The sequence below is a fragment of the Oncorhynchus kisutch genome, linkage group LG1 (assembly GCF_002021735.2).
Source record: "Oncorhynchus kisutch isolate 150728-3 linkage group LG1, Okis_V2, whole genome shotgun sequence".
In the NCBI taxonomy this organism is placed as follows: domain Eukaryota; kingdom Metazoa; phylum Chordata; class Actinopteri; order Salmoniformes; family Salmonidae; genus Oncorhynchus; species Oncorhynchus kisutch.
The window spans coordinates 60405360-60417684 of NC_034174.2; the positions used below are offsets into that span (position 1 = coordinate 60405360).

General features: G+C 43.0%; 1 protein-coding gene across 1 annotated transcript; it reads left to right on the forward strand.

Annotated features, from left to right (window-relative positions):
• The first annotated feature begins 3623 nt into the window (after positions 1-3623).
• LOC109878871 (transmembrane protein 121-like) lies at positions 3624-7187 on the forward strand. The gene has a single exon (XM_020471067.2). The coding sequence runs from the start codon at positions 5426-5428 to the stop codon at positions 6452-6454; it is 1029 nt and encodes a 342-aa protein (XP_020326656.1). The 5' UTR covers positions 3624-5425; the 3' UTR covers positions 6455-7187.
• The last annotated feature ends 5138 nt before the right edge of the window (positions 7188-12325 follow it).

Sequence of the window (12325 nt, forward strand, 5' to 3'; positions counted from 1 at the left end):
GTAATTAATTGTAGTACAGCAGGCTACATTAAACATCATTTTTCTGTGAAGAAAAAGGTGACATGAACGATAGTGGTTACATGTTATAAATAACCACCAATGTTCCCAAGAACCCCCCCCCCCCCACCCTCCCCCCTTCTTCAAAGGGAAGAAATTTACGATGGGGCTTGAAGTGCCCTTAAACATAAATGGCCATCGGCAGTAATGGACGGCCTCTCTCAATGGGGTTCACTGGGGTTGCGTCTCAAATAGCACCCTTTTCCCTACGGGCCCAGTGAGAAGTACTGCCCTACATAGGGAATTAGGGTTTCATTTGGGACACAGCCTGGGTATCCGCTGCAGCTCTCTCCTTCTGTGCTCCTGACTGCCTTCTGTGCCCCCCGAGTGGCTCATGCGAGTCCAGATAAACAAATTAGGCACGTGGTATAGCGTGTGGATTATACCACCCAATACACATTTGACAGGACACATACCCTTCTTATGTATACAAACACATGCAGACACAAATATTTATCACAGAAAACACGTAGCACCATTTTCTAGATGTGAGATGCTATGTCAGCATCCACGACCACAGCACGGCAGATGGATACGGTACGCTTTTCTGACCGACCGTGACCATGGCCATTACTCTTGGTGGCACGGGACCCGGGCTCGCACCAGCTGGAAAATGGGCTTTTGGTTGGAGGCAGGCAGGGCCTTTAAAAGTAAGCCACATGGAGGGGCAATGAGGCACCAGTAACAGCTCTCCAGCTGGCAGGACCAATTTTTCACGGTAAAGGAAGAAATAGGTCAGCGCCAAGTAGTAGCTGAGCTGTTGCTAAGAATATCGCTGGCCCCAGTGGACATTTTAGGACTCTTAGGTACTTTCTCTCCACAAGGTACAGGTGACTACTCTGTTGTGAGTTTCCAGTGTTTGCCCAGCCGATAAGACAACCTAATGCTCACAAACAGGTGGAATTGGGAAGATATGATTCATAGACTTATGATGTGCCATTTGAGCTGTACCAGGTATCAGATTAGGTTGTGTTTGGATGGTGTTGAGTGCAATGTTGCCCAAATTGACACCTTCAATTCTGTTGATATAATTATGCGAGCAACAGAAATTCCACCCTTGTATCAAACAGTCATGAAGACTCCAAAATCATCCAAAGGTATTTTTTCTCAATTTATTGGAGGGTGAAGTCATATGTGTAATGCATGTTGTTGGCTGCTGTGGAACTGTTATATCGCCCTCATAGTTTATTGCCTCTCTGAGATAATATGATTTGAGAACCTCACCATTTGCATTTGCGTCTCCTGTTTCATTACAGTAATGGAGTTAGCTCTACTTTGTGCACTTTGTGCATTGAATAGAAGGAAGGCTCTGGTGCCAGTTGCAATTAAAGGAAGTTAGACACAATTGGAATTGAGACGCCACTCCTTGGAGTTTCCATAGCAATAACCAACGGCATACGACATTGGCGTTATAATCACTTGGAAATGAAATACAAACAAGCTGTTATTCCTTTTAATATGTTCTAATATCCCTAGTCCCACTTTCCCTGTTAAAATATAATTACATTTGTAAGTCAGAAAGCACTTTAGCTCTTGCTGAAAGCTTTCACAGAGTCATTGATCACACATAATTGTGTACTTTGAAGTGGTTTCGGCTGTGATAATGTTGCTAGTGAGAAAAACCATAATAAACAAACAAGTCATAACAAAACATGTAATAGAACCAAAGTGTTATTTTTATTAGTAATTAAAATGATTTTATTGTTATGGCACATTCAAATTGACAGATTAAACAACCCATTAAAACATTTAAGAGATACAATTAAGAGTATACTAATGAAAAATAAGTGGTCACCTCAGTGAAACACCAATCCTGGTTTCAGGGAGTATTTCTTAGAAAAAGGAAACTACAGTTAAGGCAGAAAGAGACTAAATGATTTCCCTGCAGAGAGAGAGAGAGAGAGAGAGACGCTACAAAGCACAATTAACCCATGTATCTACATGGTGGAAAACACTTTCCATTTCTACTCGGATACAGATAGTGCATCACTACATTGGGTATGGACGATAGGCTGTCTCTGCTTCACTGGTGTTTAGATAGTGTAATATAAGCATTCACGACAGGGAAAGTGGCTGGAGCCAATGACACACAATCCAATAAACTGATGGCCGGTGGCGGTGGCTTTACTGACACCCCCCTCCAACCACGCTCAAGCCCCCAGCCTGTGCGCTCATATTTGGGAGTAATGCATCACATAACCTGTCCCCTGTGGGGTGTCTTAACAGTCTGGCGTTAGGATTTATGCCAAGCGATCAAACATGCCTTATTAGCCTAGCGTAGCCTAGCGCTGGGACTAACGCTCCCCCACACTGGCTCAAAGACCTAGTGTGGTGCTAGCCCTCCCTCTCTCCTTCCCCATTTATGACTACATGCTTAATTAGTCTAGCCAAGCGCTGGGGCTAGGCAGCTAGCTCCTTCACCCACTGCTAGCCCTCCCTCTTGCCCATTTATTATTACATGCTTAATTATCCTAGCCAAGCACTGGAGCTAGGCAGCTAGCACCTTCACCCACTGCTAGCCCTCCCTCTTGCCCATTTATTATTACATGCTTAATTATCCTAGCGAAGCACTGGAGCTAGGCAGCTAGCACCTTCACACACTGCTAGCCCTCCCTCATGCCCATTTATTATTACATGCTTAATTATCCTAGCGAAGCACTGGAGCTAGGCAGCTAGCTCCTTCACCCACTGCTAGCCCTCCCTCTTGCCCATTTATTATTACATGCTTAATTATCCTAGCGAAGCACTGGAGCTAGGCAGCTAGCACCTTCACACACTGCTAGCCCTCCCTCATGCCCATTTATTATTTACACTTGATGATCCCCCTGTTAATTCTGGAAAAGAGGAGTCTTTCATCAATTATGAAATAGCCTGTCTGTCCAAAAGGAGAGATTGTGATGTTGAGGTTCAGGTAAAGGCTTGTAATAAGTCGGCATGAATTATCAGCCATAGAAATAGGATTGCTGGAACAGGCATCCTCAATTAAGTAAATGGTCATGTTAATGTTCCATGATTCTATTTCTAAGTTATTGATGACTCTATTTCTATGCTCCCCTATCGCTATTGTTATAAATTGTGTATAATTGCACCCACATTTTGTAGGGATGGTGGTATATTAAGTGCTCTGAGTATCTCGTCTCTCACCACTGTGATTCAGTGTTCCCTCAAAGAAATCAGTGCAAAGGTTCTGAAAGAGCAGCCAAGGCTTAGCCTTCCCCTTCGCCTCTCACACACATACGCATGCACACACACACACACACACACACACACACACACACACACACACACACACACACACACACACACACACACACACACACACACACACACACACACACACACACACACACACACACACACACATACAGGGAGCCGCTGGGGACGTGTGGATCACTCATTACACTGGAGTGTGTGTGGGGGTGTGTGTTACTCGTCTCAGTGGAGTGTGTATGTGATTTGTATGTCATTGAATCCCCCCCTCGAGCGTCTTTGCCCTCCCCTGATAGAAGGAGTATCTCAACATCTGAGGGATTGGGTGGACTTCACAGCAGGGATCAGTCACTCTGAAGAAGAGGGACGGAGGGATTTAAAGAGCATGGGCCAGGAGTGGAAATGAAGGGATGAAAAAAGAGAAGGGAACTTGATGGCAGGAGGCAGCTCACACATGACCATCACCATCGCTCCCTTACATCCTTGTCTCTCCTTCCCTCGCGCTCTCTCTCCTCCTGCAGCTGTGGCTTTCTGAGCATGCCTCTTCGACATCCAACGGCTGAGCACACACGAGTGGGGGAAGGAAGAGAAGCAAGAGAGGGACGAAAAGAGATTCCAGCAGACCTAGTTTGGGAAGGCACAGACAAACAGTACCTCAAGTAGGAGCAAGGAGGGCAAATATTTAGAGATTTTCACATTAAAGGACATTTGAAACTGGGAGAGTTGACAATGCTGTGACAATGTGATGGCCATTCGCAAGTCCTTTTCGGAGGGGGAAAGAAGATGAGAAAGGAGTGAAAAGGGCTTTTCGTTGATGGCCGTGTGTCTCAATGGGCAGTGGGGCACCTTCCGGCATTCGATGGTTGACCACACTCTGGTGGAAATTCTAGGACACTCACCTAGAACGGATCGTCGATCAAAGGGACACATTATTTTTATTGTTCCACCTGAATCTCCGCATTAGGAGCTTTCGGTCGTCAAGGGGAGAGCATCTTTGAAGTGAGAGCACTTGTTATTGAAAAGGACAAGAGGCTTCTTGTTTTTCAGGGATTCAACTTCAAAGATAAACTTTTCTAGGTCCTTTCTTTTTGAGGTTGCACACACAGGTCCCTGTTCCCTTCTATGACTCAAAAGGGGTGTACGGGGGATGATTTTGTGGGTCAACAGAAAGAGAACATTGGAATTGCAGTTGTTCGTTTCCTTTTGTCAACACAATATATTGGGAATATCACAGTGTTGGGAACGTGTGAGGATTACAATGGAGACGAAACCTATAATTTGTTGCAGTGGATATCCAATACTCACATAATGAACCCTATCCATCATGTTTTTTCACTCCATGCCACGGTATGGAATTAGTGCTGGGGTTGGCAATTCCACATTGGCATCAAACCGGAAATGTAATGCTGCGAATCATTATGATTGATTATGACTGGAGACGTAAGTGTAAGTGCATTGCTGAATCCATTGCGCTTTTTGTTACTGCTCGGAAGAGCTCCGGGAGAATTTTTTATGCGGCAACTTATCTACAATGTCCAACATCTAAAATGATATCAACCACTGACAGAATTACAAGAACATTAAAGTAATAAAAGAGACATTCCCAGTTACTGCAGACACTAAAGGACGACAAATCGATGACGTGGAGGCATTGTGTTTAGAGTGTAGAGTTATACAGTTATATTATATTTAGATTTTTATTAGGATCCCTAGGCAGCAATGCAGTTTCAAATGTACTCTGCTTGACTGTTTCCCTGCTTGCTGAGTACTGAATAGAGGTTGAAGGATAACTATTCATATTTATGAGGGTATTTTGGGGGAACTGATGGCAGGTCATGCAAGTGGACCTGACTTTGTACAAACAGTCATCTGATGATATACCACCAAATGGTGGTATATACCTGATTCAACCAACAGGACTAAAATGAGCTGATGAACAGAGACAGTTACCACAAATTTATTATAATACCTAACCTTCTTTGAACCCAGGGTTTTGCTTTGACCCACAACTTTCATTTATTTTTTATTTGATTTATTTCGTAACTCTTTTTTTCTTGGACCTAAATCTTTTCCTTGGAACTTTTGTTTGACCTTTGTTTTGTCAATTGTCTTGGATCTTGGTTTCCTTTTTTTCCTGGACGTTCACCACCTGGTCAGTATGGTGCCGCCACCACCCGCCAACAAGCTTCATGTGTGCTTGTCGGCCGTCTTGATCATGGGCAGCATGGCGCTGATGGACGCCTACTTGGTGGAGCAGAACCAGGGGCCCAGGAAGATCGGTGTGTGCATCATGGTCCTCGTGGGGGACATCTGCTTCCTCATTGTCCTACGCTACGTGGCTGTGTGGGTCGGTTCTGAGGTGCGGACCTCCAAGCGTGGCTATGCGATGATCCTATGGTTCTTCTACGTCTTTGTCCTGGAGATCAAGGTCTACTTCGTCTACCAGAACTACAAGGCCGAGGACGGAAAGGGGAGAAGTTTGGACGGTTGGACTGGCGGCGGCGTAGACGGGGTGGCACGGAAAGCGCTGACATTGCTTCTGTCCATTTGCGTGCCCGTGGTCTACATCACGTTGGTGGCCATCGACCACATGGAGTACGTGAGGCCGCAGAAGAAGAAGGAGGAGATCCGGTGTCGACTATTCTGGGTGGTGGTGGACTTGCTCGATGTCCTGGATGTGCAGGCCAACCTATGGGAGCCTCAGAGGAGAGGGCTCCCCCTATGGGTGGAGGGACTCATGTTCTTCTACTGCTACATCCTGCTGCTGGTGCTCCCGTGCGTGTCGCTGAGCGAGATCAGCATGCAAGGGGTGAACATCGTGCCCCATAAGATGATGCTCTATCCGATTCTCAGCCTGGTGACTATTAACATTATCACTCTCTTCATTCGAGGTGGGAACATGATCTTCTATAGGGACTCCAGGGTGTCTGGGATACTGATGGGTAAAAATGTGATCGCCATTGTTCTCAAGATATGCAGTTTCGTCCAGTATCGGAGGCATCTCGGCGAGGTCCCGTCGCCCGCCCTTGGGGTAGAGATGCAGAAGAATTGCATTGTCCACGGCCCAAAAGTGACTATGCCTGTGCCCATGCCCATGCCCATGCCACCCCAAGTAGTGATTCAAGACTTCACAACGTTTCCCGAAGAGATGGTGTGTGTGAGTGACACAGAGGTTGAGCAAACGTGACACCGGTCTGGGTGAGAAAATAATAAAGATACCTAACACATAAGCTTTATTATAGGACATTATAAAATACACATTCATGCGTATAACAAGTTATTAAGCATGATGCCTGCAGGGTTTTAGTAAAGTGTCACCAGAACAGTTGACACAAGGAAGCAGTGTAGGGTCACGACAAGTAGGGTCACAACCATTTCCTTGGACCAGGGAGGAAATTACTGTAGGAAGAAGTGAATGTGCCCCTCCCAATAAGTATGATCTAATGAAGAACAAAAAACAAAAATGAAAGATTAAAGGGATACTTATACTTGTATAAGATATTGTGCAGAACAAAGTATGATGTACCTTTTCATTTGGGGATGATTTTTTGTCTCTTTGTGCACCTGTAAAACTACCTACAAATATTAATGTGAGGTGCTGGATACAGTAAATGAAAGATATTCCGCACACTTTACTGATCATTGCTGTGCTTATTATTTATTTTAGTATTGTGAAGAGGCCGTTCAATGAACAGTAGAGTACCTTCACTCTGATCGGTCCTCCTTTCCAAACTGTTTTCGTTCTAATGCTGTTTGAGCGTCAATGTCAACCATTTGTATTGAATGACTTGTCTTTGATAAATGAGCCCTGTATTGAAAGAGTTCAGGTTGTGGTTGTTATGTATTTTGCATTCGATTAAGTGATATGCGTGACACTGAAGAGCTTTAAAAGAAAAAAGAGCAATTTAAAGCATTTATTTTCCAATAATTTTGCGAAGAAAAGTTGGCTTTTTTCTTAGACAATTTCTTACTGTTCACTGAGGTCAACAAAATAAGATTGAAGAAAATTCTTTAATGCGACTGGAATATGTGTGCTCAAAAATAGGCCTTTATCAAATATGTACTGAATATGAAAATGAGAGACGTCTGCTAACTTGTTCTGACATGCGCTTATGAAGCTGTACGTGTATTATTGCAAAGACAGGTATTTGTTTTTGAAAGAAGACGTTTGATCAAAGAGAGATATTCTACACACATTCGTGTTCAGACAGAGAAATCACAAGACAACTTCTGTCCTGTGAAAACTACATTTTTTTTTTAAATAATTGAGGCATGGCTGTTCTCTTCACTTCCTCCATTCACCCTCGGAAGATGCGTTGACCTTTTTCAAAAGTACAATTTCAGTATACATATGGAAAACTATATCAAGTGCATAATTAACCCAAAGACATTGAATTTGGCAATCAGTGCTCCCTCAGAAAATAAGGGCATGACGCCTCTGCATTCAGTGTTGGTAGAGAATATATTCCGACTCACAGTATGAACTCTATGTTTGAGAAATGCAACTAATACACAATATCACAATTCTGTTGACAGTTTTCTCAGAAACACCATGCTGCATAATTGGTGTAGTATCCATGGCTACCAAATATCTTATGGTGACTGTGATATCTGCAGTACCAGGAAGATTAGTTAACGATTATTTAACTGTCGCTAGCTAGATCATTATATTTCCTTCTGTATTGTTCTCTGATATTGTTTTACAATGCCTTTACATCAGCACTCTTCATTTACGGTTAGGCTTTGAACCCTTAAAAGCACATTATTTATAGAGTAAGTACTACAGTATGCAGGCAATGTTCAAACGAAATATTCCATCTCACAATTTATTCCTCACTATTTGGACCCTAAGGGAAAATAATAAAATACAATAAACTTCATTTAAATATGATCAAGGACACAATGTACACTGCCGCTGGGCAGGTATACATGTTTTAGGAGGTGTCTGTTGCTCAGGTTGTCTATAAGGAATGGGTAAGTGAAATGGAATTCATTGAAAGCACATCAACCATTAATACAACTTAATTGTGGAATGCAGTTAATATAGAGTGTAGTGGTCTTAAGGTCCTCTGACCCATACTCACACACGTATATTATATATGCACAAATACAGATGCAGTATTTTTTTTGCACACGTTACATCACAGCACAGCGTGCCACACCCGCCTGCGTCAAAATCACGTGCACACAATGGAAATAACAAATGCCACTCATCCTCTTCATCACCAAGGAAATTAAAGTATTTTGTGCAAGTTTTTCTTTTGACCCATGACTTCACTGCAAAAACGTATGTTTGTCCAAAAGACGCAAACATCACTGCAGTCAAACATCCTATATCTATGAGGAATACTTATGTGAGAATGCTGTTAATTGACTATAGCTCAGTGTTCATTCATTTATGTAAATCCTGTGGTGCAGGAAAATTCTCAGCAAAAACAGAGTGATCAAATTAAGAGTCTTTATCTGTAGTCCCCTCCAAGCTCGTCACCAAGCTCAGGACCCTGGGACTGAACACCTTCTGCAACTGGATCCTGGACTTACTGACAGGCAAACCCCAGGTGGTGAGGGTAGGCAACAACACCTGAGGGACACTCAACATGAGGTCCCTCAGGAGTGTGTGCTTAGCCCCCTCCTGTACTCCCTGTTCACCCACAACTCTGTGGCCACGCTTAACTCCAACACTATCATCAAGTTGGCACCAGCGGAACCCCAAAAGGTGCTTCCAGGAACCTTTTCCCTGAGGAATCTTCCATGTCCCATTTATTATATCCTGAATATTAGTAATAATAACAACAATAATAATAACAATCATACTATTAACAATAATAATAATAAAATAACATTGATTAGCACACTTGTAAAGTCACAAATACATTTGATTGACTTTGAAAGTCACAGAAAACCAAACATGCAATCAATAAATAAAGTACAATGTCAACCGTTGACGGACGTTCATATTTGATGTGTATCGACAACAAGATAGGAGCCTATACTAAAAATACAATAGTAATTATTGTCATCAACTATATCAACCAAAGACCCCATCTTACTGATACAAATTATATGTTTAGATACAGTAGAGAATATTTCACAGGTCAATCATGTAGAGAAACTAACAAAGCATTAGCACATCAAATAACACCTTTATAAGTGGTTTCTAATTTTAGTAATTTGGCTGATACAACTGACCTCGTGTTACTTTGTGCTCTGGTCTCCTCTACAGCAAAAAGTTTGCCATTCAACATTTGTTTGTAATTGAACTCTCTCATCAATTGCCACAACACATTTTTGAATGCACCGCAGGGTGCTTCTCCCTGATACTGCATACACAATGTTAAAAAGGAAATGGACCCCTATTGCCACTCCCAATCCCATGGAAATGTCCTCCTGCTCTTCAGTGAGTAGCTCCTCTCTGTCCAGGAAGAGTTGGATGTGGCTTAGAGGGATTCCCCTCTATTGGTACGGTAGTTCATGGGAACTTAACACACTGTAAGCCAACTTGGATCTTCTTTGAGGAGGTAGGGAAGGATCAAAATGGCCGCAGTGACATTGAGACCTTAAAATGGAGGGGGGTGTAATAAAGAAGCTAGATTAGAATAAATACAATGAGAACGGCTGCATAAAGTAAAGGGTACATAAGGATTGTCATGACGGATCATTGGGACCGAGGGAACAGACCTAGTCAGTTGCATAATTAGAGACGGTCTTGTTATACTGCTGGAGGTGTGATGGAATAACAATGTGAGTAAAACATATACCAGCCAGCACATTATGGTCTGGGTAGGCACAATGATGCCCACCCTGTCTGGTCTCAACGAGGGGTACTTTTGAATGAGCGCTGTGCACACATCCACGTATTGGCGGGTAGTGGAGTACCTTAAGCATAAGAGAAACATACAAGATTACATTTAGACTAACAATTCAAATTATATTGATTGTTGGTGTTGATTATCATCAAGTAAAAGTGTAGTATTTGCTCTGCAGTGACTATGACAAGATAATATAGAGAGGGTGAGTATGGCGGACAGGTGTAACAGAACACAATAATCACACTGTAAATACATTCATTCACAAGTGGAAAAGATAAATAACAAAGAAGACACAACAACCACACTGCAAATACATCCAAATTCTTCATAGAGGCTAACCTATTTGTAGATCCATAGGGAGCTATTTTTCACATTGTCTTGCTTTAATCCGAAATACAGAGGACAGTCCCAATACACCAGCGTGAAAGACATACATTAGACACACAAACATGAGCAATATTAGTTAGTCTCTCTCTCTCTCTCTCTCTCTCTCTCTCTCTCCCCTGTTTGTGGAGGCTGTGTAAAGATCAATGCTGTAGACGAGAAGCAGGTACAGGGAGTGAACATGAATAACGGGCCAGCTGAGGCATGGGCGTGGGAGCCTGATGGGCCGGGCCGAGGCATGGGCGTGGGGGCCCGATGAGCCGGCTGAGGTGTTGGAGCCTGATGGGCCGGCTGAGGCATGACGTGGGATTGGAGCCCGATGAGCCGGCTGAGGCTTAGGAGCCAGGCGAGACGACTGAGACATGATGTGGGATGGGATCCTGCCAACCCAACCGGGGCAAGGAAACCTCTCGAGCCAGCTAAAGCATGGAAGCCCGACGAGCCAGCTGAGGCACCCCCGGTTCCATCGGTTGCGGCACCCGGACCCGACATAACCAACAAAACAAAAAACTAAAACCTCCCTGATCCTTTGTATAGTGGTGTCAGCATTCTGTAAAGATCGACGCTGGAGACGAGAAGCAGGTACAGGGAGTGAACATTTAATAACCATGGACAGGAACAGAATACCTGTCTGGACAGGGGAAACGGAAACGACAATCATGTTGACACACGGATGAAACAGACAGATATAGGGAAGGCAATCAAAACGTGAAGGAGTTCAGGTGAGTCCAATGAGCACTGATGCGCGTAATGATGGTGACATATGTGCGTAATGAAAGGCCACCTGGCGCCCTCAAGCTCCAGAAAGGGAGAGCGGGACCAGGCGTGACAGGCTGAGTTTCTCACAGCACCCAAACTCTACAATTTAACTGGACAGGGGCAGAATAAGACAGGGACTGAAGGATGATGGAAAGAGATAGTGAGAGAGTGTATCACGGGTTTAAATGAGGACTAACATTTCTCAATAACAAAAGTTAGCTAACGTTAAAGAAACTTTAACTAGCTAGCTAGTTAGCTAATGTTAGCTAAAACGTACCAACAATTATACAACAATTACCAGTTAACATTACAGGCTATGTAGCTTGTAGCTCATCCGTTTTTATCTTCAGTAAGAAACTGCTAGCCATTTGCTGCTAACAGCTGACAACTGCTAGCTAACTGGCGAGAACAAAAGCAGTCAACAACGTTGGGAGTACAGACCCTTAGAAATCGTACGATCGCGATAGTAAGAACTGACGAAAATGCACAATGTAGTGGAAATTTCCTGTATTACCAAATCATGAGAGCAAACCACACACAAGTCAGAGTTATCATAAAGTCCATCTTTAATTATATGAGCTCCATCACAACCCTGTGACTCTCAGATTAATTCAGTGTCTATAAATGAATTCTCTGAGAGTCCTTACAAAACAATTCTTAGTATCATTTATAGCCAAGACACACCTATCTCAACTCACATGACGAATAACAGATCTTAGGAACATTACAAAGGAAGACTTTACTTGAGAGAGGAGTATCCCATAGCCAGACAGCATTAGCTATAAATTATCATTCAGTTTGCTCTCCTAAAACGAGGTTCTACTTCTCGTTCTTGGTACAACATAGCACCAAGACATTAGCTCACCCAAGGATACAGTGGGGCAAAAAAGTATTTAGTCAGCCACCAATTGTGCAAGTTCTCCCACTTAAAAATATGAGAGAGGCCTGTAATTTTCATCATAGGTACACTTCAACTATGACAGACAAAAGGAAAGAAAAAAAATCACATTGTAGGATTTTTAATGAATTTATTAGCAAAATATGGTGGAAAATAAGTATTTGGTCAACAACAAAAGTTGATCTCAATACTTTGTTATATACCCTTT